Consider the following 26,558-nt stretch of genomic DNA (forward strand, 5'->3'; position numbering starts at 1 on the left):
TGTTCGAATTCAGTTGTAAAGTTGTTCAGTTGTAAAGCAGTTTGATTCTCGTTAAACATCGATCGATTGACTTATATATATATATATATATATTTAGTATCGTTCGATATTATTTTTTACAATTTTTATCTCGTCTAAACCCGTATTAGAAACCAACGAATTCTTGAAAATGTTGCGAATCTGTTCGAATTCAGTTGTAAAGTTGTTCAGTTGTAAAGCAGTTTGATTCTCGTTAAACATCCATCGATTGACTTATATATATATTTTTAGTATCGTTCGATATTATATTTTACAGTTTTTATCTCGTCTAAACCCGTATTAGAAACCAACGAATTCTCGAAAATGTTGCGAATCTGTTCGAATTCAGTTGTAAAGTTGTTCAGTTGTAAAGCAGATTGATTCTCGTTAAACATCGATCGATTGACTTATATATATATATTTTTAGTATCGTTCGATATTATATTTTACAATTTTTATCTCGTCTAAACTCGTATTAGAAACCAACGAATTCTTGAAAATGTTGCGAATCTGTTCGAATTCAGTTGTAAAGTTGTTCAGTTGTAAAGTGCGTAAAAGAATACGAGACCGCTGAAATGTACGATAAATGGCTTGTCATCGAAGGTATTGTCATTGATATTTGTTGTATCGGAAGAGTGGTAGTTGAAGACTGGCTAGCAAACATTGTCCTCCTTGCGGTCGCTTCCACCTACGAGCGTCGCATTTTTAATGACTAAACACCATCGCGAAGATTCACGTAGCGGCGCGTGTCTTTGTCCTCGAGTGAATCAGCGCACGGTGTTCGCATAAATTTCGATTTTGCGGTTCATATTGTTATACGCGTGTCCCCCATGTCCGACGATTCGTCATGCAGTTATCAAGCAAGCTGGTTTAAGTAAAAGTACACGAATATCAAGGTTACTGTCTAGATTAAATTCCATGAAAAATCTCACGTTTACTCGTTTTCTCCCTTCTAAGGATTCTTCTGCAAAAGAAATATTAAATTTACTCGGCGACGAAGATAAAGTGGACTCGTGTGAAATTTACTAATAGAAAATTATACTTCTCATTACGTTTCGTCCTGGCGATTTTAAACGTTAAACGTGCGAACCACAGAAAAGCACGACAAATCATATTTCTTGTCTTTGATAGAAGAGAGATTCCACAAACGTCTTCGCATCACAACTATCTTTGCATTCGATCTAGAACTGAATACGTGTTTTTATCTTGAATATATCGATAACATTAATTACACAGTCCGATATTAATTAAATTCAACTAACATTATTCGTTTCTCACAAGATATTGTAAGTCTACCACTTATATCTTCGAATCTATGGGATTATTTCTTTCTTCGACTATTTCATATTAAAGTACTCCTTTTCTAGCCACTAAAATGACATAAAAGTAAAAAAAAATCAAGAGAAGTGGACTTTTTCATATTCGTATGGAATCTTCAAGACTTACAATATACTTCGCTATTAATTATCAGATATCTAAGTATGTACGATTATATATAGTTTTATATAAAAACTTCCATTCCGAGCTCGTTAGCATTCCAGAAAGCCAAGAAAGATGCCCTTTAAGGATATCGTATATATTAGCGCTTGAAGAATGGTCGTTTTTCAACGTACCGTGATCGACTGAGCTCGCCGAAGAGCAATTATCGCAGCAGTCAGAGCCCTTATAATGCGGAGCACATTTCGTTCTATATTATTTTTCAGTGTCTTGAACGCAGGACAGGTTTACCGATCAACATGTAGATACGTACGTTGTAAAACTGCGTCTGGATAAATCGCCTAGCCTGCATTTAGCACCCGATAATTCACGCGTAAAGTATCTCTACTCGTTAATTACCACGTTTTGTACTTGTCAGATACGTTGTCAAGTTTAATCGATGTCGTTGCTAATTTATCCGTCGATCATTCAAACCAAGCTTGTACCTCTCCGCGCGAATACTTTTACAATTGATGGTTGTCTTCTGTTAAAAAGAAACTAGAGTTGCTTGACACAAACGTACACGGTTAACGACTAAGTCACTAAGATAGGAATTCGAAAATTAATAATATCATATCTATAACTACCGGTTGCAGCAGAATTCCATTTATCTGAATTTGTTGGAAAACAGTTTATATAATAATCGGAGTTCGCGTATCGAGAGCTTTTCCAATTTTACTTATTATTTTTCAGAAAAGATTCAGTTAATCGAACAACAAACTCAACAACAAGAGCAACAATTCTACTGTATAGTTTTAAAAGCTATGATCGTATGCCAGCAGCTAGGAAGATATCGTATTCGTCACTTTTTTTCCTTTCAGCGATGATTCCTTGGCTGATCCTGCTCCTCGTGGCCTCAGCGGCCGCAGGACCATCCTATTTAAAATCTATTCCTGACGTATTACAACCACCCCCATTGGATCCTATCGAAAGAGAAGCAGATGCTGAAATCATCAGTCTGCCTTCGTTTCAACGAGGCGCCGTCGAAGGTCCTCCGATGATCGAGAACCCGTTGATGGATCCTTCCATCAGCCATGCTGAATACGGATCGGAGAGATTTCCTCTGCGTGACGCGGTCGAAGCGTTGCCCGCAAACAAGATCGGCTTTCAAGTCGTCAGTCTACCTCTACAAGATTCCTCGCAGTTAGTATTGCCATAAAAAATACACATTACATATCTTGTTTCATAAGCGCGTTCTTCTTCGATATGGAATTTCATTTGCAAAGAATCGGCATTCACCTTGTACTTGCCATTCCATGATTAATTTATCGACGATTGCTCGTCGAAGTTGCAAATTGAAACTGCTGATGGGCTTATTCGATGTATTTGGTTAACTGTTTGTCCATTGGACAATTAACAAAGGATGATTAATACCGGTTTAGGGGACGAGTACCTTTAAGGGACGCCGTGGAACATCGGGAAGCTCCTTTCTTCGGTAATTTCGATCACGAGTCCATCTGGATCGAGCCATTGGCACCGCCAACTTTAACAAGGACCGAGCAAATCATTAATCCAAAAGTGGTATGCCATTTGGACTCCAGCGCGGTTCACAGGATAGAGCCGTTCTCTTTGTTTCCCCAATCCGTGCCGGACCATCGATGCAGCCATCTGATTTACATTGCTGCCACTTTGGGTATTTCATCTTTTGACTAAGACAATTAATAAAGCAATACTATTTACTTGTAAATTATAGTAACGATATATACATATATTTATTCATAATACATAATATTTATTTATTATAGCATTTACACGCCAATTGATTAGGTCTAAATATATTAAATTTCGTATGATTCGGTAATACTTTTATACGACTGCAGAAACATAATGACGATAAAAGTGAAATATAGATCCTGATAAAGGAAACGCTTTTTGTAGCTATTATAGATATGTAATATTACTATTTAGTAATCAATGCATATTTATAACTAATTAACACAGCGCTATTAATGGTAGAACGAGTAAATAGCGAATAATTTTCCTATTTTCAGATCCAGAGGAGCTGGTTGTCGTCTCAAGGGACCGCGAATATGACGAGATCAAGGGTAAAGTGATCAAACTCCGTTAATTCGCGAGTAAAGAACGAATATATATTTGAAATCACGAGTCCCGTTAATTTATTCCATCGATTCGAATAGGTGGATATAAGGCAGTAACGGGACATCGATCGAGGGATCCAGCATTGCGAGTGCTCGTCTCGATCACGGCCCCAAATCGGGGGAAACTGTTCTCTGAAGTGACCAAGAACCATTGCACCCTGCACTGTGAAAAATTTGGAAAATCCATCTTAAGTTTTCTCGAAGCGCATGACTTCGACGGCGTCGAAATCGATTGGGATGGTTCGCCGGATCGCATCGATGACTTGAAACTCTTGTTGAGAACGATTAAGAAACTTTTCGCTGATCGAGAATACATTCTCGCGGTCGTTCAAAAGCCAGACGATCCGGTGGATCAGCAAATCACTTCTGCAGCCGATTTAGTTCTTCTGAAAGCTTGGAGAGACAATCCTGCGTTCAGAAGAGAAAAATTGGCTCTTCATCCCGCACCATTGAAGTATGTTGCTCGAGTGACGAATAAATGGATCGATCAAATCCCGACAGAGCACCGATCGAAAATTGTTCTTGGCTTACCTGTATTTGGACAAGGATATACTTTAAAATTTGGAAATTTTACCGACACTGGTGCACCTATTATCGGGCCGGGGATTGAAGATGTTCATACCAAGCAGAAAAATGGAAGAATGGCTTACTACGAAGTAATTATTAATAGCTGTAACTTACCTAAAAAAGACTACTATAAGCTGTATCTTTTTGCACTTTCTTATTATTATCTGTAGATCTGTGAGAAATTGGAAGATGGATTGTGGACCTCTGGGAGAGACGAGGAAGGGCCGTACATAAAACGCGGTGACCAGTGGGTTGGTTACGAGGATCCATTGTCGGTGAAAATCAAAGTGGCTTACGTTAGATCAGTCAGACTCGGTGGAGTTTCCTTATGGTCTCTTGATTTGGACGATTTTCAAGTTAATATCATGCTATTTTTGTTGCACGATTAAAACACGTGAATATTATTATACGACGTATTTAATATATATTTTCAGGGCATTTGCGGTAATTCGTGGCCTATGTTGAACGCTGCAACCGAATCGATAGGCTTGTACGATGAGGTAGAACTGAACGAATGTTCTACCGATGGTCTATCTAGTGACCCAGAAAATTGCTCAGGATTCTATTCCTGTCACAATGGTAAACGAATCCATTCGTTTTATAATTCTTTTCTCAGAAAATTTTTTGTTAATTTTAAAATGTAAATTTTTAAATGTAATTTTTGTAATGTAATTTTTGTAAATGTAAAAATGTAATTTTTAAATGTAAAATTCGTATGGACATAGGAGTGCGATATCGAGGTCAGTGCGGACCAGGAAGATTCTTCGATTCCATTAATGGCCGTTGCGTAAAAGCGAATTCGAACATTTGTAAACCAGTACAATTCGATAAAATGCAAGGAAATCATTACCAGACTGAGATAAGGGAAACGCAAGCTTTCCAAAATTTAGAGATTTCTCCGAAGAAGGGTCCCCGTGTAGTCTGCTACATAACTTCGTGGTCGCTCTACCGTAAAGGAGATGGACTGTTCGCTCCAGAACGATTAGACTCCCGTCTATGCACCGATATAATCTATGCGTTCGCTGGATTGAATCCAGACACGTTGCTCATCCAACCGTTAGATCCTTGGATCGACATAGAACACAGTAATTAGATTAAATCATATTAATATCGATATTAAAAGGAATCAGAATAATAAGGTTTTATGTAAGAAATTCTAGTAAAGAACTGTTTCGTATTTATACATATAATTTTTATAAAGAATTGCAAATCAATCATTTTGCTTGCTTTGAGTAAGACGAGTTCAATTCTTTATCTTTCTTAAATAAAAAATAAATATTTTCAGATTTATACGAGCGAGTGACAAAGACGAAAGGATCAAAAGTGCTCTTAGCCATCGGAGGCTGGACAGACAGCACTGGTGACAAATACTCTCGTTTGATAAGCAGTAGCGTTGCACGTCGCAAATTCGTTGCAGCTACGATAAACTTCTTGAAGAAGCACAACTTCGACGGCCTATCCTTCGAGTGGAACTATCCAAAATGTTGGCAAAGTAATTGCAGAAAGGGACCCGATTCCGACAAGCCCAATTTCACCAAATTAATCCAGGAACTGAGAAAAGGGTTCGATGAAGAGGAACCGAGGCTTACGTTAGCCGTAGCATTCTCAGGTTATAAAGAAGTGATCGACAGAGCCTACGAAGTCCGTGAAATTTCGGAAATGGTGGATTTCATGTCAGTGATGACGTATGATTATCACGGTGCTTGGGAGGCAAAAACGGGTCATTTGTCGCCCTTATTTGGAAATACCGACGACATCAATCCATACTACAATGTCGTAAGTTTTGCAACAAAGTACATTCTGTGAAACAAGAAGAATTTATTATCAAATTTTTCTTAGAATTCCACGATGGAGTACTTGATAAACCTTGGAGCGGACAAATCGAAACTTTTGGTAGGCATACCTTTATACGGACAAGCTTATCGACTGTCTAGCGAGAATTTAACAAATCTTGGAGATCCTGCCACTGGACCTGGAACTGCTGGAGAATTTACCAAACAACCTGGTATGCTGGCCTATTACGAAGTTTGCGACAGAATCAAGAACAAGGGCTGGCAGACAGGATTAGGTAAAAAGCCAAAAGGAGGGAGAAAATATCTATCTTTTGACCCAAAATGTTCCATTTTAGGGCCAAGTGCGTACCGCAGAGACCAGTGGGTAGGCTACGACAATCAGGAGAGCGTTTTCGCGAAAGGAGAATACATTTTGAAACGTGGTTATGGGGGTGCAACACTATGGACAGTGGACTTGGACGACTTTTTAAATCGCTGTTGTTCGGAATCCTTCCCACTATTGAAGAGCATAAATCGTGCACTAGGTGATTTGGTTGATTCACGAATCATCTTGAAATCGAAATACAAACCTCGAGTACCAGAAAAGTAGACGCGTGTATGTTAAATTGTAGGTCGTTTAAAGAATAAAGCTTCCGAAGGATGCGGACGGCCACCAGAACCAGTTACACCACAACCTCCAACGTTGACGACTCACAGTGACGCAGTGGGAGACACCCATCGACCAACGACGCCAATGGCAAAGCCAACCACGTGGCCAATGTGGACTGAAAAACCGAGCACAGGCAATCATCACACAACTACTACTTGGCCCACTTGGACTTGGAAACCAAGCAAACGACCGGAGTCAACGACTAAAAGTAGTACCACGGTCTGGTGGACTCAATCAACTAGCACTGCTTCTTCAACATGGACTTCAACCAAGTACTACATACTAAATATATTATTTATAATCAATAAGTATGTATTTTTTATTATACCTTTTACCATAAAATAATTGTAGAGCACCGGAGCAGTTAACAACGGAAGCCACGCAAGGTACAGAGAAACCAACAGACTCCTCAAAACCAGACAAGCCGTGTATGGTAGGAGAATACGTGCAGGATCCTGATAACTGCAACAACTACTTTAGATGCGTGCTTGGTGAATTGCAACGCGAACAATGCGCACCAGGATTGCACTGGGACGCGAGACGACGCATTTGCGATTGGCCAGCTGCGGCGAAATGTCAAGCAGAGACAGGTCAGTTTTCCCATTCTTATCGTATGCATTTATTCATCAAAGAAAGCTATTCAATTCGATAAAGCGAAAGAAGCTTAGCTACCAGAATAACTTCTTGCGTAAAGGTATGCCTAATGACATTAAAATTTTCTGATATTTGAACGATGAATATATTTCTTGTCAATCAAATACTTTATTCCATGGTCAATTGGTTTGTATTTTTTAAAGCTGGCAATATTGACTGTTTAAAAAATGCATATTATGTTACATATAAAAGATTCAACTTACTCTATTATCAATGTTCTCTGATAATTATACAATGTATCCTTCTACGTAACTTCTTGAGACGTTGTCATCGACAGACGCATCGGTTCATTAGGAACAACGCAAACCTGTTTATCCCCGTGCAATATCAGTAAACATCTTCATTTCTGCATACATCTTTCTGCTAGTTTTGCAATCGCCGCCTCCAGGCAAGTATCTTCCCTTTGTAATCAATTCGATTCGTATGCGACGCTCAGTGTCAGCGAGAGTTCTGCACTGTTTGTGTCTTTCTTCTCGTAGTCTGGTCGAAAGATGATTTACGTTAATCGCATAATTCTCGTTCTAATCTCAGTAAATCCCACTTTGATGCAAGTGTACAAAATTTCGCGACCGTCTGGTATAAATACGTTCATAAACATAAAACAAAGAAATGACTAATTGTAAAAGTACTTTGTGGTAAATTTTAACATCTTGTACTTCTGTTTAAAATAGGTTCTGTGACTCAAAAACCATCATGGACCACCATGAGAACCACCACTACGAAAAAACCAACTACGTCGTTCATACCTTCTTCGTCCAAACCTATCACCCAAAGACCAATTATGGAAACTTCGACCGGAAAGCCGCCAAAAAATTGTGTACACGGGGAATATTACTCTTATCCAGATTCCTGCACAGGTTTCCATATCTGCGTGAATGGAAATTTAATTTCTCAACAATGTGGACCAGGATTGAACTGGAACAAGGAGAAGGGCATGTGCGACTGGGCTTTCAAGAATCCTTGCATCGAGAAGCCGAAGAAAACAGCCTCGTTGGTCGCAGGAGGTACCAAGTCAAATGTAAGTAAACTATTATTAAAATTATTAATATCATTAAAGTTACAAGTCACGTAATTATTTTTTACTGTTTTCTTTTAGTCGTGTACGCCTGATAGTTACACTGGCGTTCCAGGAGATTGTGAGAGCTTCCAAGCATGTTTATGGGGTCGCTACGAAGTATTCCGTTGCGCTCCAGGATTGCACTTTAACGAGAGAACTCGAATATGCGACTGGCCATCTAGAGCTAATTGTCAAGATAACTCTGTATCGACAGATAATCAAGATCCCAACACACCTAGCGATAAGCCAATTAATCATCCAACGAGTACTGAAAAGCCTTGGGTAGCAAGCACCACTCAAGCTACGACCACCTTGCCATCAGCCGTGATAGATGCTGACAAAGTTTCTCCATTGTCTGGCCATTACAAAGTAAGATCATTATCGTAATTAAACTGCTGACAGTTATGCAAATTCATATTTTTGTAAATACGACAGAAAGAACAGCACCTAGGCAGAAATTTCTTTCTCCTATTAAATATTACAACAAGTACTGTACTTTGGATATTTTGCGTCTGATCATTTATTTCTTCATTGTGTTAGATCGTGTGTTACTTCACGAATTGGGCCTGGTATCGAAGAGGGGTCGGTCGTTATCTTCCTGAACATATCGATCACACTCTCTGTACCCATATCGTTTACGGATTTGCTGTTTTGGATTATTCAGACCTAATCATCAAGGCTCACGACTCCTGGGCGGATTACGACAATCGTAAGTCATTTGTTAAAAACATATTGACATTGTCAAACGCGGAGTGTACATATAAATGTAAATCTATGTCGAACAGATTTCTACGAACGCGTAGTCGCGTACAAGAAACGTGGATTGAAAGTATCTCTCGCTCTGGGAGGTTGGAACGATTCAGCTGGAGACAAATACAGTCGTCTAGTGAATAATCCTACTGCTAGGAAACGGTTCGTTGAACAAGCAATCCAATTCCTGGAAAAATACGATTTCGATGGGCTTGACTTGGATTGGGAATACCCAGTTTGCTGGCAAGTACGTGCATATCAACGTTGATAGATATACACGAACATGCATAATGTATATCGTATAAAATATACATAAATATTCTAACTCTTTACATACGTATATAAAAATCACTGAACATTACATTTATCTTAGGTTGACTGCAATAAAGGTCCATCTTCAGATAAACAAGGCTTCGCAGATTTGCTTAAAGAACTGAGCAACGAATTGAGACCCAGAGGATTATTACTCAGTTCGGCGGTTTCGCCGAGCAAGCAAGTGATCGACAAAGGCTACGATGTTCCAGCACTCGCTAAATATTTGGATTGGATCGCGGTGATGACTTACGATTTCCATGGTCAATGGGACAAGAAAACTGGCCACGTAGCGCCGCTCTATTACCATCCCGATGATGACTATTATTACTTCAACGCAAATTATTCCATCAATTATTGGATCGCTAAGGGAGCTCCTCGTAGAAACATCGTTATGGGTATTTATTTCTTATTTTACAATATTATATTATACGTAGACTGCGGATTTTTATACAATTTTATATTTTTGTTCATATCAATCATATTATATTTCAACCACTAAATATTATAAAGAGTACCTTACTTTCGATATTATTTATATCTTCGTATATTATGTGCAATCTCGCACTTTTAAATTTCTTATAAATGCCATAAAAATTCGCAGCCTAATTATAAAAATACGAATTAAATATTCATCTAACTGACTTATCCCAATAACAGGAATGCCATTGTACGGACAGTCGTTCTCCATAAACGACCGCAACGCAGGTACAGGATTAAATGTGCCAGCTAGTGCTGGACAAGCCGGTGAATTTACTAGAGCTGCAGGATTCTTGTCTTATTACGAGATTTGCGATAGGATTCGGAACCGTGGATGGAACGTCGTTCAAGACTCAGGACACAGAATGGGTCCCTATGCATATAAGGGCACTCAGTGGGTGAGCTTCGACGACGCTGACATGATTCGACGGAAAGCCGAGTATGTTAGAGACATGGGTCTTGGTGGTGGAATGGTGTGGGCGTTGGATCTCGATGATTTCCGGGGACGCTGCGGCGAAGGACCGCATCCGTTGATGCATACTCTTCAAAAAGTTTTAGCTAGTCCTCCCAACAAAGATGAAGAACGTAATTCATTTTTATTCAATTAATTTTTAGCTGTTCATCTTTGTCTTCAGTTTTAGGTTTATGTATATATATTTTTTTTACTTTGGGTTTCTTTCATAGTTGAGAAGCCACCGATTACAGTGGATGATTTGGATCAAGGTCCGATGGCGCCCACGGTAGCATCCACCACTGTTAAGACACCCGTGCCATCTTCAACGTCGAGGGATCAACTGCAACCTGACGATAAATTCAAAATGATTTGTTACTTTACAAATTGGGCCTGGTATCGTCAAGAAGGAGGAAAGTTCTTGCCAGAAGATATAGACCCTGATCTCTGTACTCATGTTCTGTATGGTTTCGCAGTACTCGATGGATCGCAGTTGACGATTAAACCACATGATTCGTGGGCTGATATAGACAACAGTAAATATCGAGATACATTGCATACAATTTTTCCTTTTTCTCCGTGTATCATTGTATTATCATTTCTAGAGTTCTACGAAAGGGTCGCGGCTTTAAAATCGAAGGGGATAAAGGTATTAATGGCTATTGGAGGATGGAATGATTCAGCAGGTAACAAATACAGTCGTTTGGTGAATTCACCATCGGCTAGACAAAGATTCGTCACGAATGTGATCCAATTTATCGAAAAATACGAGTTTCAAGGCTTGGATCTAGATTGGGAGTATCCAGTATGCTGGCAGGTAATAAACTCGCGTTTATTCGTTTATAATCTTCGATCTGATTATTGGATTAATAAAAAGTGATATGTCGATAAACAAATTATAGGTCGATTGTAAAAAAGGTCCAGCTACAGACAAAGAAGGATTCGTTAGTTTAGTGAAGGAGTTGAGCGAACAATTCAAACCAAGAAGTTTACTGTTATCCGCCGCGGTTTCTCCGAGCAAACGAGTCATTGACACAGGCTATGACGTACCAAGCTTGGCGAAATACTTAGACTGGATATCTGTAATGACGTATGACTATCATGGTCAATGGGACAAGAAAACCGGTCACGTGGCGCCACTGTATCGACTGCCCAATGACTGGGAGCCAACTTTTAACGCGGTAAGTGCACGTCAGAACTTAAAACCATTAACGATGAATATGTATATCGATAAATCTGTTTACATCTGAATCTTACTAATTTCTTAAGAAACGAACTGTAATAAAAACGGAAAATTCTTATCCATGTTTTTTATACAAAAAATTACATATAATTTTTATAAAATATTCCGAACGTCTGCATATCATTTTTTAAAAATATTATTTTAATAATCGTATAGAACTTTTCAATTCATTATTGGATGGAGAAAGGTGCACCAGCGAAAAAGCTTGTAATGGGAGCACCACTGTACGGTCAGTCCTTCTCCTTGGCAGAAAGAAGTGAGAGAGGATTAAATGCACCGACTTATGGCGGCGGTGAAGCCGGCGAAGCAACAAGAGCCAGAGGTTTCCTGTCTTATTACGAAGTAGGTATTCTACTTTCCTAATTTCTTATTTTTCTCTCTCCCTCTCTCTCTCTCTTTCTTTTAATAAATATTCATATAATATTATGGTCTTAAATAATCATAGATATGCGAAAGGACATTAAAGAAGGGTTGGACCGTGATCCAAGACAAACAACGACGTATCGGTCCCTACGCGTATAAAGGTGATCAGTGGGTCAGCTTTGACGATACCAGACAAATTAAACTGAAGGCGGAATTAATAAAGGATCTTGATTTGGGCGGCGGCATGGTGTGGGCTCTCGATTTGGACGACTTCAAGAACAGATGCGGCTGTGAGCCTAGCCCGCTTCTCAGAACCATGAACAGGGTTCTAAGAAATTATCCCAAGGGTCCATTGTGTCCAGTAACGAATGGTAAATATTCTGGAAGATGAACATTCGTTTATAGATATATCCAAAAGATGGAAATAAATGTAATAATATTTTAAAAACAGAATTTCTCACGATTGACGCTGGAGAATCCATGATGGAATCTACGACTACTGAACGACCAAGTTGGGAACCTACTACTTCTACTAAACCAACGTACTTGCCGCCAACGTCTACAACCGCGGATCCGGATTCTGATATCGATGATACTATTGAAATAGAAGCTGAGCCGCCGATAATAGGTGGTTCACCAGACGACTGCGGCGGTCGTGTTTTTGTTCCCCATAAGAAAGATTGCTCTAAATACTTCTTATGTAATTTTGGAAAGCTTACTGAACACTCTTGTCCTCCTGGTCTGTATTGGAACGAGAATCGTTGCGACTGGCCTGAGAACACCAAATGCCAGGATTCTCAGCGACAAGTAAGAGTTTTACAATCTTGGTGAATCAATGTTTCATTAAGGTCGTGTTTTGCATGAGACTCTCCTCTTTCTTCCGAAATTAAGCTGCATAGTGACATAATTTCGCTTTTTAATTTGCAGTCGAACGAGTTATTGCCATTAATCTCTGACCAGGAGAATAACAAGAAGAAAATGATTTGTTATGTAATGAACTGGGCGCGAAAGCGGCCTGGGGTAGGACAATTCCTACCAGAGGACATTGATCTAGATTTGTGTACTCATATAGTTTACGGTCTCGCGAAGTTGGATCCGGAACGATTAACTATACAAAATCCACAGGCTGCAGGACAGAAGGAATTTCTTAGTAAAATAGCGGATATTAAAAGCAAAACTGGACTGAAGGTTTTGCTTGGTTTGGGTGGCTGGGATGAATCTACGGATAATAAGTACAGCGAATTGGCGCACAATTCGGTGGAACGGAAAAGATTTGCGCGCCACGCTGCTCTTTATATTCAGAGTCGCGGATTTGATGGTCTTGACTTCCTTTGGGAGTATCCAGTATGCTGGCAGGTACGAAAAAGTACATAGAGATGCAAAAATGAGTTAAACATTTCAAATTCACATAAAAAAATAAGAAATAAAAAGCTACAAATAAATAAGTAGCTACGCTTATATTACGTTTTATATTATCGTGAGTCGTTCATGATTCACTCGTATTCTTATAGATTATAAAATTCTTCTGCCATTATTAATCATATTTTGCTTTATCTTTATCCGTATATAAATTAACGAGCCATTTTCTAGGTTGATTGCAATCGTGGACCATCAAGTGATAGGGAAGCTTTTGCAGCCCTGCTAAAGGAACTAAGCATAACTTTCAAACCTAAAGGATTGCTCCTTTCCACTGGTGTTTCTGCTAGCAAAGAAGTCATCGACGTAGCTTACGACGTTCCAGCATTAATCAAATACCTCGATTGGATAAATGTTATGACTTACGACTATCATGGCTATTGGGAGGACAGAACTGGTCACGTAGCCCCGCTTTATCGTAATCTGGATGAGCAGACCAAATACTTGAACGTGAACTTTACAATAATCCATTGGCTGGAACAAGGTGTGCCATCGAATAAACTGATAATGGGAATACCAGCATATGGGCAAAGCTTTACGTTATCGAGAAAATTGCAAGGAAGAGGAACACCAGGCCTTAACGCACAAGTTTCCGGGCCCGGGCATCCAGGAGACTTCACCAAATCAGCCGGAATGCTCGCTTATTACGAGGTATGTATGAATTTATTATTCGACAGATTAATCATATTTGCATGATAAATAGTTAAATAACATAAGTAAGCGGTAAGTGTTTGATTTAAATTGCTATTGCAATCGAATTTGATTTATCTATGGAAAACTTTCCTATTTTCTCGTGTTTACATGGATTGCAACATTAATTTATTTTTATATCCGGAGGTTAAGCCGAATGTTCTCTCCTTTAATAAACATTTTCTCAGATATGTAACAACGTAAAAAACAGAGATTGGTCCGTGATCAAGGATTCGAAGAATCTGAGTGGACCGTATGCTACCAGAGGTGACCAATGGGTCAGCTATGAAGATGTATCCAGTATAGCGCAAAAGGTAACTAACGTCTATGAATCATTGACGCAAGAATGATGCACGAGAATGTTTGCGTTGTAACGTTGTACTCTTATCGTCTAAATACATAGATGTTCACTTGTCTTCTTCCAGACGAAATTCATAAGAGATTTAAATCTTGGTGGCGCCTTGATATGGTCATTAGACGTAGATGACTTCACGAATCTTTGTGGCTGTGGAAAATATCCTTTAACAACAGCGCTTAGTCAAGGACTTAGAGGAGAACGTAATCTCAGAATGGATTGTACTTGAGATACACGTACTTTAGACAAACACGCGAGTAATTCACGGATGACAATTCATTGACGTTGCGTTCCACTTTCACGGATGACCATAAATCTCGGATCGACCGTATCAGCCAGCATAAGTACTGTACGGCAAGAATTCACAAACGTAATGTCTCAGGAAGAACAATACAATTTAGAGAAAAAAGAAGAGAACAGCGTTTACCTTGATTCTTGTATCGCGTTACAATTGCCAACAATGTGATTGTATAGGATCAAACAGGATTCTATCATAGCACTTTCTGATTCGCCTTATTCTCCGTTTCATGGTATAGTAGTACATATCTCTGTAACGAGTGATAGCGATTAGATCATCTGTTTTAAATCTATCTACGGATAAGAACATTACATTGATAAAAAAAAAAGAATAATTTTTCTTCTATCCAACGTTTGTACTCTTTTTTTTCTTTAGTGAATTAATTAACTCGTTGTTGATGTAATGGGGCATTACATACGATGAATCGGGAGATAAATATCATATAATAATCCGATTCATTATAATTAAAAAATCGATTACGTATGTTGCGTTTAACGCTTGAACTTTATGTTTGAAATAAAATAAGAAAAATTAACGAGACGATAGATAAGTAATCGCATATAAACAAACAAAAATTGTTAGCCTTATTTCATACGGCGATACACGTATATAATACGTGTACGATAGATACCGATTATACAGCATTCATTATAGAATCGTGTGAACGCTTCCATAATGAATATATCCATCATACATGCATCGTCGTATGAAAGAGACCTAAATTATCTGAAAAACTCTTCCGAGTGACGTGCATAGAATTTTCTTTCACGCGCAAAAGTAGAGAACATGAAATTGCCAGTACGTTCCTCGGGAAGACAATTTTAATCAAACTCGGAATTGCATGTATGCACTATGTATTATGCATTATATATACATGTATGTATAATAAATACACGCAATTTTCATAAAATTTGTATAAATTATCAGTACAAGATAAAGAACAAAGTGCATTATACGAATGAATTATTTATCCCGAAAGATGAGAGAAATGAGTAATTGACGAGTTTCATTCTGGCAAAGATTTTTATAGCTTGACTCTGATTTGACTTTGATTCAGATTCTGCTGAAAAGTTTGTTTTATATGGAATATTGGCTTGTTAACTGGCTGAGACTTAGTCTAGTCAGTTAGCGAGAAATAATTTACAGCGATAATCCTATCTTAATGTGGAATGAATAAAGACATAGAATGAAACAGTAGTATTCTATACCCAACCCGAGATAACGAAGTTTTAAATTCATCTATATAAAAAGAAATGGCTTTCTTGACTCAGGACAATAGAAATGAAAGAAATACATTGTAACACTGAAATTCTGCTTCACAAAGATACTTCCTCAAATGATAGATAGCAACGGCCAATTATCAAGGCAAAATTCTGACCAATTAGCTCGTTGAAAGTGAAGTTTTTCTCGCAGAATTTCTCACAGGATCGATTGTTCAAGACTAGAATTAATTACATGAATAAATAAGAAGTACGTAATATAAACTCGGTAGGAGAGGATAGAAAAATGGTGGGGATTCCCACTTCGGAAATCATTTACAGCATTTCAGCTAGTCCCCCGTGAACAGTGCAACGAAGTAGACAAGCAGTCGTGCATACTAGGATTCGGGTTCATCGAAAAAAACTTTCCTGCAAGAAAAGGTTAGTAAGTCATTTAAACTATGTACATTATGCATCTACATTATATGCAATCACATGTGAAATTATCTACAACTTAATACTAGAATTACTAGAATGATCAAAATAACCAATTTAGTTGAAACTTTTCATAAAAACTTTATAGATTTACACCAATGTATTTTGATGAATTTCAGAGATTTCTTTGTTGTAAAGTAAGAATGTTTTTTCTGAATAAGAATTTAATTTGAAAGTAAGAAAGATTGTCAAAATTTTCTGTTTATCTTGTATTAATTACCTTCTCATGTATCTTTCATTTCAATTTCTTTGGTACAAAATATTATAATTTAATCGTTGATGGGTGTAGTTAAACATCGCGATGTCATCGTGCCACTGAAAATACGCAATTGACAAAAATATTGAAATAGAAATAAATGAAAAGTTTCTATAAAAATAAATTAGAAACGTGTAAAAATGTCGTTATTACCGAGAAAGTAGAGTGACATTGCTTCTGCACAAGCAGCGATCGGCGAGTAATTTAAGAAGCATGTATTCTGGTCGTTATCACGTTGGTGAAAGAAAAACAAAAACGTTTACTTTACGAATTGGGAACTTCCAACTTGTTTTCTTTCAAATGAGAGAAGACACTCGTTGATATCTGTTGATGTTCGAAAATTTATTTAAACTGTCGAGAATTCGATTGGCGAAATCGATAAATTTCGATAATTGAGTGATATCGACGCGATACTTACTAAGCCTATAAAAAGGCGAAACGGAAACCATTGAAACGTACATAGATACTAAATAGATTTAGACAAAAACGTGTAGAAAGTGACTAATGTAGCGATGGTATTCGATTCTGAACGGTCTGTGATCTATTTCTTAAATTATTTGAATATGCAAGTTGTGACATGTTATTTTAAGAATTGTTTTTCTTTACGCAGATCATCATATATGCGTTGTGATTCCGAAGTGGGAGACATGCTTGATTATAAAGGTGTGTAAAAGCTAATGAATTATATTTATTTATTTAATTTATTTATTCTCTATTCATACACCGTATGTGTTTGTGGACATATATAAATCAGGTAAATAAATGGATCATTTATCATTAAAAACATAAAACGTTGGTTAATTTAAGATCATTTATTGAAATCTTGCGTGCATTGTAATGATGAATTATTCATTCTTATTAGTTACGCGTTGGACATTTTGGTTTAGTTTTCATTCCATTGTCCGATTGAAATTAATATATGTCTGAAATTAAATAACGATGAAGTGGTTGTGAAAGTATTGTCAATCTGCATGTAGCAGCAATGTATAATCACTAAACTGAAGATGTTCACGCATATTCGTATTTTTACAAACCTAATGAAAGGAATGGAATTGAAATGGAAATTTCTTTCTTTCACTAAATATGATAACAAGCATTATACCACGTACATTTTATACGTATACCTTTTTGCAGCTTTAAGCCTATCAATACATAATCATTCGCAGTCTAGTAATAACAAATCATTTATGCCAAATTCGATAGCGAAAGTCTACTTAAAATATCGATCATTATCATCTTGAAATTTGATAATATTTAATACGTATTAACTACAAGACGGAGTAACAGAGCATTCCAAAAATTTAGTCGATACTTTTTTCTTATTTTACAAATTCCTGGAATTCTGTTACTGAAAGACAAATTGTAAATTCCAGCGTATGAGTACATGTAATACTGAAACACATTTTAGTCGCGGTTTTGCATTTAATACACTTCATTCGTTGACATTGGATCTTTTCATGTGAGATAATGTATGCACGTGCTTGAATATCGTCGACCGTCTCTCAATTCAATATTTACATTTGTAATTCCGCCTTCTTTGTATGATGCAATTAGGTAAATGATATCTTCATCCAGAAAGCAAACTTTAAGGAAGGACGACATTCCTCTTTTAAAAATAAAAGACACAAACCGCGATCCGTACCATTCATATTTATCGTGAATAAGGACCGTGTCATAGAAGAATCGATGATCATTCGTTCAAACCATACGATCTACAATTTATGGATTAATTGGATATTATTTAAAGAAATTATTTCTGAAGAATATTTTGAGAAGAGTTATAATTATAATTGAATATCATCGCAGATAAATCGATTGACTTTATTCTACGCAAATATTGGAACTCAATTGTTATTAAATAATATGAAACGAATTATATTTGCAATATATATGTATACAGTGGTTCATGAAAGTTTGTCAAAAGACATAGACAAGAAATAAAATACTCTAGAAGCCTGTATTGAAAGGATATTCGTTACCGAAAAAGGCGAACTATCTTTGAAGGAAAGATTCTTGAAAATACAGATGGTAAAAAGTGTAATTTTAGTAAAATTTTTCTTACACTACGAATTTTCCGAACGCTTAATATTCAGAAGAAGTTTTCTATGTATACTTATAAAACATTTTGAAACTTCATTAACATTATAACGAGGCATGATTACCACAATTATATTGGTACAATTTAAAACCAATCGGAAAATGTATATAGAAATTACAAGATATTTACTGCAAACAAACATACTTAATAAAAAATTAGTATACAGCACAATAACTATAAATATTTGTAGTAATATGTTATGTGCAATATTGAAAAGTTTATAAAATTTGTAAACCAACTCCTATTCAAGGCCATCTTCATCATCAGTATAAAATAAAATTCTATTTATTTAGTATACAGCATTAATAAACTACTTATACATATAATAAGCGTAATAAATAATAGAAAATTGACTGTCTGAATACTTTACCAATATAATCATGATAATCATATTTCATTATAGTACTAATAAAATGTCAAAATGTTTCGTATAACATACATAATATATTCATAAAAGATTTCTATAAGTGTTCAAATACTTTCGTGAATTTTATATATTAAATAATTATTCCAAATCAATAGTTTATTTAATATTCGTGGGATTATAGAATGCGCATTTACTAGCTACGTAATACTTTTCAAGGAAAAGCTGATTCAATTAAACATCTGAAAGTGCACATTTGCGTATTTCAAACATTTGTTTGTTCATACATTGAACAACATATATTGTTCTACCGCTCTAAGGTTGATGCATCTACCTTAGAAAATGTATACGTTCTCACCAATAATTGCTTAAGTAAAATTAGAAGTTTCTTCATTCTGTTTTTATATACAATAGCATATACGTACATATTGATACATATGTATACAAAGTCGAAGCCAAAGTTCCGTGTTGTCAATCCATTTTTAAGTTTCTAGTGTTATTTGCCATTTTGACATCGTGTGAAGTCGTGTCAGTGACACAGTGACACGTGTTATACAAAATATGGCGTTAGGGTTAGGTAATATTTTTCGAAATTTTTCAATAGTTGCTCTAATTTCATTACCTATTCTCCTCATAAAATATTATTTCTACAAAATTTTTGCTTTAGACAGCAAGGTATTTACTCAAATTTATGTTTCTATATATGTTTCTAGATTTATTTAGATTGATCGTTTATTTGTTAACGTAGCATGTTCATAGTGAAAGTATATCTAACTTTATTTTAACATGATAAATATAATAACTAATCGTAATTATAGATAGTCATGCCGCAGTACTCACGGACTCTGACCGATCTAATCGTCCATCTAATTCGGATAATCTGAATGAAAGATCAGTAAGTATAATGTATTAAATGAAATTCGAAATAGAAGCATGCATCATTTAACGATTTTGTATGTATCAATGAATTTCAAGCTATATCCTTAATTTGTATATTGATGAAACAGATTATTTAAGATCTCAATCACAGATAGTGTAATGAACATGTGAGACTCGAGCATTTCATAATATTTGATTAAAACACTTGAGTTCTATGTATATTATCCTTGTACATAGCCCCCTTGTTTATCTTAAGTACGAATGATATGAAAGTGTGTAAAAAATAAAGAACAAGATATACAAGCACCTTTCTCAATTATGTGTTGGGATCAGTCTATATATTACTTCGGTTATCATTGCTTTATCATTAAAAGACATACGCAGAGATTTACTTTTATTTAAAGGTCAAATTGTTTTGTGTTATCATATACCTCATTTGAATTTGTTTTTTCTTCCTTTTGATATTGTTTCATTTAATATGATTTCATAATAATAATATTTCATAAGTATTCAGTTCATTAATTTTATAACACCCACTATGTAAAAACTAACGACATGAAAATCATTCAAGAGAGAGAAAGTAGAATATTATATAAAAATAATTTGTAAGCAATCTATTCATATTTTGTGATCCATTTTTTAAGTCTACATTTGATTATTAATTCCATTCTTGATATTTCTCCATCAAAAGATTCTCTATAAGAGATGTTTTTATATATACACATTTGTGTAATTGAAAAACTGAGACTAGATCTAGATCTACTTTTTATAAAGTTTTAGTAATGCATGGTTGGTTGTCTACATAGTTTCCAGGTTTGCCAGTGATGTGTGGTTTTATTGAGTTTTATTCCATCATTCCATCCAGGCTTTTCCATTATATCACTGATTGGTCTCCCAAGGTGCAACACATTATTGCTTATGATGCTTAATTGTTTCAGTGGTATGGTTTTCTGGTTTTATATATATATTTTTTATTTTCCTTCTTTTAAGAGAAATGCAAACTTACCAGTGTATCTTATATTGTATTACTCATAACATTGATCACATAAATTATATCATATGATTTATTGTGCTGCACCATCACATATCCTATGGTACATGCTAAAGTGCCTTAATATGTGTTGCTGGTATTTCACAGATTTTTATGTTTCACAAATATATTTTTGGCTATGTGTTGTTATCATTACATACCATTTTTTTTTATTTTCGTTTAAATTCCATTATTTTATTACATTCACATATTAATGTGATACAACTATGAATAAATCACCAGTGACATTAACATGATCACACTGTTTTGTAATTTGCATTTTCTTTAATTTCTAATGAACAGGATACATAGGAATTGATATTTTGTTTTAAAATATCTATGAATATGTAATACTTTTTACTTTGCACTTTAAAAGCAAACAAGACAATATTTATTTTCCTTAGATACCAGGAGGATGGACCATCACATTAGCTTTAGCAGCTGTTACCTGCTGCTTAGGTTCAGCTGTACCAACAGGATTTAATATAGGAGTACTAAATAATGCAGCCCATGTGAGTGTCTCAACTTGAGTTTTATAGAAACTTGTAAGTATATTTATTTATTAAATATATTTATGTTAATTGTAGCTGGTGGATGCATTTTGTAATGAAAGTATTAGAGAAAGATATGGTATGGATGTATCCAAAAATGGCCTGAAAATAGTTTGGTCTAGTGTTGTCTCAATTTTTCTCATTGGAGGGGCAGCTGGTTCATTCCTCTCAAGCTGGGTAGCAGATAGATATGGAAGAAAAGGAGCGCTGTTTGTTGGAAACATATTTGGCATTATAGGAGCTGCAATGTTTTTTCTAATACGCAAATTAAATTCAATCGAAATTTTGTTAGCAGGCAGATTAGTTGTTGGTAAGTTTTAGGATACCAAATTCAAAAATGTGAAATTATTTGTTACATGAAAATTTTATATCTTTCCAGGACTCTCTGGAGGTTTCGCAACAAGCATAGTACCAATGTACATGTCAGAAATTGCACCACTTAGACTAAGAGGTGCAGTTGGAGTAATATGTCAACTAGGAATTACATGTGGAGTATTTTTAGGGCAAATTGCAGGGCTTGATACAGTTCTAGGAACTGAAAATTCTTGGCATTATATGCTAGGAGCATTTGTTCCATTATGTATATATGCCTTGGTTTTTACAAGCATTATTTTACCAGAAAGTCCTAAATATCTATATATAATCAAGGAACAGAAGCAGAAAGCTTTGGATGGTTAGTAAAAACACTAGTGTTGTAGTAATTGGTATATTCACAATAATATTCAAGACTATTTTAATATTTCAGAACTCAGTAGAATACGTAAAATGGATATAATGTTACTAGAAGTGGAAATTTCTAGTCTACAGCAAGAAATAGAGACAAAAACAACAGCCGAACCTTGGACTATCAAGCGCATTTTTAAAGATCCAAGTCTAAGGCTTCCTGTATTTTTAGTTTGTATAATACAATTCGGTCAACAGATGAGTGGTATAAACGTTGTATTTTACTATTCTAACTCCATATTTATCAATGCTGGACTTGGCATTACTGGAGCACAATATGCTACTCTTGGTACTGGCGTGGCTAACATTGGTATGGCTCTTGCTTCGGTACCAGTGATGTCAACTTTGAATAGGAGAGGTGTCCTCCTTACTAGTATATATTTGTGCTTAGGATGTTTGATAGTTTTATGTACTTCCATTTTATTAACTGTAAGTAAAATTATTTTGAATAGAATAATTTATATTAGAAGTTGAAAGTTTAGCTTGTAAAATAATTATTTGTATCCTTACAGCATCTGTCATCGCATATGCCAATAATATGTACGATAGCCGTTCTGGCTTATGTAATATTTTATGGAATTGGTCTTGGACCAATACCATACTTCATTGGATCTGAATTATTCGACGTTGGTCCTAGACCAGCAGCTATGGCACTTGGTAGTGTTTTTAATTGGGGTGGAAATTTTATAGTAGGCATGACGTTCCCAACAATAGAAAGTATTATGGGACCATATACTTTTTTAATATTTGCCGTATTTCTTTTATTATTAGGACAAATTGTTAGGTATGTAGTAAAAAATCAAACTTATAAATGATACAATCATTTGTAATTACTTACGATATATCCTGTAATAATATAATATTATTCTATATAGGATATACTTACCTGAGACTAGAGGAAAGAATACGATGGATATAGCAGCATTAATAAGTCAAGGATTTAACTCTAGACCAAATTCCATCCGTCATGGCTAAATTTAAAAACTGGTACTTTATATGGTCTAATACTTCTTTCTAGTGAATAGATAGGTTTACAATTTTTTCGTTCTAAGGTTTATGTAAATATCTAATTAATAAGGGTTATTTTTTTACAATTTAGATAAGAAATTTATTATACTTTTATTTTTTATTTTGTTAATACTATATTTATCTAAACATCTGTATCTAAATAATTACAAATTTTGAAATATTCGATTTATTAATATAATTACATCATTTAATTATTTTTGAATACATGAAACGATAAATTGTTAAATTTTACATTTGTTAACGAAAATTACAGTCAGATCACATTGACACTAAATTTCCAGTAAGCGAACCAATGTTTTTAAATATGTAACTGTTATTCAAGTATAAAACATTTCACTGCCTATGTAAGAAATTTTCTATGTAAGAAATTTTATTTTTTCATTCTATAGCATACTTAATACAATAATTTAAAAATTATAAAATTCTTTGCTACGTATTTTACACATTTAAACAATTGTTAATTTTGTAATATGTTATATAATTGGTCTAATTTTTCATAAAATACTAAACAAAGCACTGTGTGCGGTGCTATTCTCATCCACGTTGGAAAAATTCCTTTATATAAACCAGAGAGTCCTTCTGTTCGTAATATTTTAATGATCGCGTCCAATAGTCCGTTATACAACGTACCTTTTCCGCCTACGTCCGTCTCTATGTTTAATTATAAAATTATCAGTCCTACAAATCTATCAACAAAAGTTACTTTCGAAATATTTTTATTAAATTACACTCACGTTGATTGTAGAGCCTTGTTGCTAAGACATCAAATGGTTGCATAGTGAGAGCTACACAACTTCCACCGATTATGGAAGCCAGAAAAGTCAGAAATATCGGTTGATCTGTAAACACCTTAAAAAGAAATATGAAATATTGTAATTTTCATTTATACTATTCTGAACGTGATATCTATTCAAATATTCACTTGTAATGAGCGTAACCAATCCGCAGCTAAACCGAAGGTAGTTAACTGCGTTGCGGATCCTACAAAAACACGTGGTATATTCGCATACCAGCCGCGATACAAAGCCACTATCCCACCTTCTTTCCAGAGAGATTTGAATGCACTCCAGGTTCCTGAATAATTATGCTGATAACCAACGGCTATGGTTTGTGCTGATTTCGCTTGTAATTGTGTTTTTACCTATTGCGATGAGAAAGACGAATGTAATATAAAATTGCTCATTGTTAATTAAAATACTGTAACGATGTGTCTTAATAAATTAACATATCAATTTTAATATAGATTACTCATGATATTATTGATACTTAAGGATCATCTTTCATACAAAATAATTAACAACGTATTAAAGAAGAATTACCATATAGAACGGACTACCAAGAACAGCTCCAACAGAACCAGAAGTTCCAGTTATTATAACAGTCTTTAAAATATCAGTATCCCCTTTGTCATTAGTGATTAGGTCATACTTTTTTGCTGTATTGTAGATGCCTAACCGTATTCCATTGAGCACGACTTGAAAATATAGGGCCGGTACGATACCGGCTTGTAAAGCAGTTATACCCTCGTGTTTTGCAATTAAATAACCCGCGTGTAAGGTGTTTTTATATATTTTTTTGTATGTGTTTCTTGCTTCTAGCTCTCCTTGTAATTGTAATCGTACTTTTATCACATCAATTGGGTTCGTAAAAAATCCAGCTCCTACCGCTGCTAATGCACCAATTGCAAACTCTATACCTGGACTAATAAAAGTTAACAATTAATAAGTATAATTATAGTTTTCTTATTATAACCTATTAACCCTTATTAACCCATTAAGGACCGAGAAATAGTTCATCGTAATATTATAGATATTTCAATATTTTTTAATTTCATAAAGTCGTTTAGATGAGAGATATGATGATGAATAAATATTTAACGAATGCTTGGAATTCCATTTTCTGGCTAAAATGTTAAAATACAAAATTTGATAATGTAAATTGGTTAAGAGATGACTGCGAATAAAATATTGGCCCTTAATAAACTAATTAAAATATAATTCATTTAAAATTTCGTGCGAAATATATTTATATAATTATACTTCAGCGGAAATAATATATAACGCTATTCAGCTTTAAGTTAATTCTTATCAGTTTTGAAGTATTTCACAGAATAACCATTGAGAGAATGTTTAACTAGATGTAAAAATGATGCAATAATGATATTTTTATAAATTTTATTATATTGCAGTATTATAAGAAATGACTAATATGATGAATTACATGAATAATTGAAGTTTACGACAGTTCAAATAAGTATAAAGAAAATATTAGTAATACTATTTCACTAATGCACACATCTTAGTAAATTATTAGTGAGAAAAATGCTCTTTATTTTCTAATCTAAGTTACAATAAACACTAAACAAATTCAATTAATTTCTAATATGGAGTTTTACTTGCAGCATCAACGTGGCTAACATTCACATCAAAAAAGGTCCCAGTTACAAAATTAGAAATAATTCTATTTAAATAGAATAACAGTTATTAGTACTAAAAATTCTTACCAAAGTAAATGTTACATTACATTCATTGAACCAAACAATAAAACACTGAATGAAAAACTGATCAAATCAATGAAATAGTTAAGTCATCACTGACCAAGGAATCGAATTCATAATTATGATATAAAATAATCATGATCAATTGTTACAAATTTTATATCGTTAAAAAGCATTGGAATAAAAAGACTATAATAGACATGAAAATTTAACTTTCAAATACATATTTAGGAATGTGCAATAGTGATATTAATCGACCGGCTGATTTTAGACACGAGAAAATTCTTGCATAACTATCATCCACCATGCATATACATACATATGTAGGAATGATATTGGAGTTAGCTTAAACTTAAACTACATATCACCGGTTAGAAATGCGTAATCAGTGTTAAAAGCTCACGGTCTGCTGATGCTTGTATTCGGCGCTGCGGTCATTTCCTATATATAATAATAAAACGTTTCTGTGCGCGCGATGCTAATTTAAATCGAACTTAATTATTTCAGCGAGTAACGATACTGTCTCTGTTTTTATCATGACTGATCATATTTTCTCTTAAAATTGTATAATCACTTGATTGCGTGAGATTTATATTTTTTTAAAAAATGACTAGTGTCAAGGTCAAGATTTAGAAGTCAAGATATTTTGTTGAGACTAAAGAATTTCTAGTTGGTATCATTATGCAATAATATATATTAGAAACATATAGAAATTATATTTATATAAACTAATGATTAATAATATGAATAATATCTGAAAAATTTT

The 26,558-nt window shown here is 34.9% G+C and overlaps 3 protein-coding genes and 1 long non-coding RNA gene across 10 annotated transcripts; 2 read left to right on the forward strand and 2 right to left on the reverse strand.

The window, feature by feature from the left end:
* The first annotated feature begins 2,317 nt into the window (after window positions 1-2,317).
* Window positions 2,318-14,602, forward strand: LOC117211186 (probable chitinase 10). 2 transcript variants are annotated; one of them, XM_033454860.1, is made up of 28 exons: window positions 2,318-2,637; window positions 2,877-3,127; window positions 3,486-3,539; window positions 3,633-4,249; window positions 4,331-4,516; window positions 4,595-4,739; window positions 4,886-5,245; window positions 5,446-5,936; window positions 6,000-6,228; window positions 6,289-6,477; window positions 6,565-6,874; window positions 6,954-7,192; window positions 7,928-8,274; window positions 8,353-8,682; window positions 8,854-9,022; window positions 9,099-9,310; window positions 9,437-9,773; window positions 10,036-10,440; window positions 10,540-10,842; window positions 10,912-11,123; window positions 11,209-11,487; window positions 11,706-11,891; window positions 11,995-12,283; window positions 12,364-12,719; window positions 12,840-13,268; window positions 13,503-13,979; window positions 14,207-14,332; window positions 14,444-14,602. In XM_033454860.1, the coding sequence occupies exons 1-28, from the start codon at window positions 2,318-2,320 to the stop codon at window positions 14,600-14,602; spliced, it is 8,007 nt and encodes a 2,668-aa protein (XP_033310751.1). The 2 variants fall into 2 exon arrangements, with proteins under 2 accessions (XP_033310751.1, XP_033310748.1); XM_033454857.1 differs by having other exon boundaries at window positions 6,000-6,477.
* LOC117211247 lies at window positions 12,177-19,594 on the reverse strand. Its single transcript, XR_004488238.1, has 3 exons — window positions 19,509-19,594; window positions 14,801-14,921; window positions 12,177-12,292 (listed from the first exon to the last, which is right to left on the reverse strand). It is a non-coding gene; the product is annotated as an uncharacterized LOC117211247 (long non-coding RNA).
* LOC117211199 (solute carrier family 2, facilitated glucose transporter member 3-like) lies at window positions 16,210-23,836 on the forward strand. 4 transcript variants are annotated; one of them, XM_033454880.1, is made up of 9 exons: window positions 16,210-16,311; window positions 17,232-17,284; window positions 19,902-19,978; window positions 21,397-21,504; window positions 21,580-21,853; window positions 21,923-22,216; window positions 22,289-22,695; window positions 22,779-23,050; window positions 23,142-23,836. In XM_033454880.1, exons 2-9 carry the CDS (start codon window positions 17,242-17,244, stop codon window positions 23,239-23,241), a joined length of 1,575 nt encoding a protein of 524 aa, XP_033310771.1. In that variant the 5' UTR covers window positions 16,210-16,311; window positions 17,232-17,241; the 3' UTR covers window positions 23,242-23,836. The 4 variants fall into 4 exon arrangements, with proteins under 4 accessions (XP_033310771.1, XP_033310777.1, XP_033310761.1 ...); XM_033454886.1 differs by having other exon boundaries at window positions 16,212-16,315; XM_033454870.1 differs by lacking the exon at window positions 16,210-16,311 and adding an exon at window positions 17,034-17,153.
* On the reverse strand, window positions 23,668-26,349 carry LOC117211223 (solute carrier family 25 member 35-like). Of its 3 annotated transcripts, none has more exons than XM_033454893.1 (5): window positions 26,196-26,349; window positions 24,615-24,996; window positions 24,218-24,436; window positions 24,030-24,144; window positions 23,668-23,946 (listed from the first exon to the last, which is right to left on the reverse strand). In XM_033454893.1, the coding sequence occupies exons 1-5, from the start codon at window positions 26,228-26,230 to the stop codon at window positions 23,753-23,755; spliced, it is 945 nt and encodes a 314-aa protein (XP_033310784.1). In that variant the 5' UTR covers window positions 26,231-26,349; the 3' UTR covers window positions 23,668-23,752. The 3 variants fall into 3 exon arrangements, with proteins under 3 accessions (XP_033310784.1, XP_033310797.1, XP_033310792.1); XM_033454906.1 differs by lacking the exon at window positions 26,196-26,349 and adding an exon at window positions 25,893-26,101; XM_033454901.1 differs by lacking the exon at window positions 26,196-26,349 and adding an exon at window positions 25,695-25,751.
* Window positions 26,350-26,558: the final 209 nt, after the last annotated feature.

Source organism: Bombus bifarius, unplaced genomic scaffold, assembly GCF_011952205.1.
Source record: "Bombus bifarius isolate JDL3187 unplaced genomic scaffold, Bbif_JDL3187 scf7180000007970, whole genome shotgun sequence".
Lineage (NCBI taxonomy): Eukaryota > Metazoa > Arthropoda > Insecta > Hymenoptera > Apidae > Bombus > Bombus bifarius.

What these genes read in the sequence shown, in the direction of transcription:
- LOC117211223 (XM_033454893.1), bottom strand. Translation starts at nt 26,230, where the DNA reads ATGACCGCAGCGCCGAATACAAGCATCAGCAGACC. An exon ending in AATACAAGCATCAGCAGACC is followed by an intron (nt 24,997 to 26,195) that starts GTGAGCTTTTAA and finishes AACTTTTATTAG; the next exon opens with TCCAGGTATAGAGTTTGCAA. An exon ending in AACAAGGCTCTACAATCAAC is followed by an intron (nt 23,947 to 24,029) that starts GTGAGTGTAATT and finishes AATTAAACATAG; the next exon opens with AGACGGACGTAGGCGGAAAA.
- LOC117211199 (XM_033454870.1), top strand. Translation starts at nt 17,134, where the DNA reads ATGGTATTCGATTCTGAACG. An exon ending in AGACATGCTTGATTATAAAG is followed by an intron (nt 17,285 to 19,901) that starts GTGTGTAAAAGC and finishes TCGTAATTATAG; the next exon opens with ATAGTCATGCCGCAGTACTC. An exon ending in AGCAGGCAGATTAGTTGTTG is followed by an intron (nt 21,854 to 21,922) that starts GTAAGTTTTAGG and finishes ATATCTTTCCAG; the next exon opens with GACTCTCTGGAGGTTTCGCA.
- LOC117211186 (XM_033454857.1), top strand. Translation starts at nt 2,318, where the DNA reads ATGATTCCTTGGCTGATCCTGCTCCTCGTGGCCTCAGCGGCCGCAGGA. An exon ending in AGTATCCAGTATGCTGGCAG is followed by an intron (nt 13,269 to 13,502) that starts GTACGAAAAAGT and finishes GCCATTTTCTAG; the next exon opens with GTTGATTGCAATCGTGGACC. An exon ending in GAATGCTCGCTTATTACGAG is followed by an intron (nt 13,980 to 14,206) that starts GTATGTATGAAT and finishes ACATTTTCTCAG; the next exon opens with ATATGTAACAACGTAAAAAA.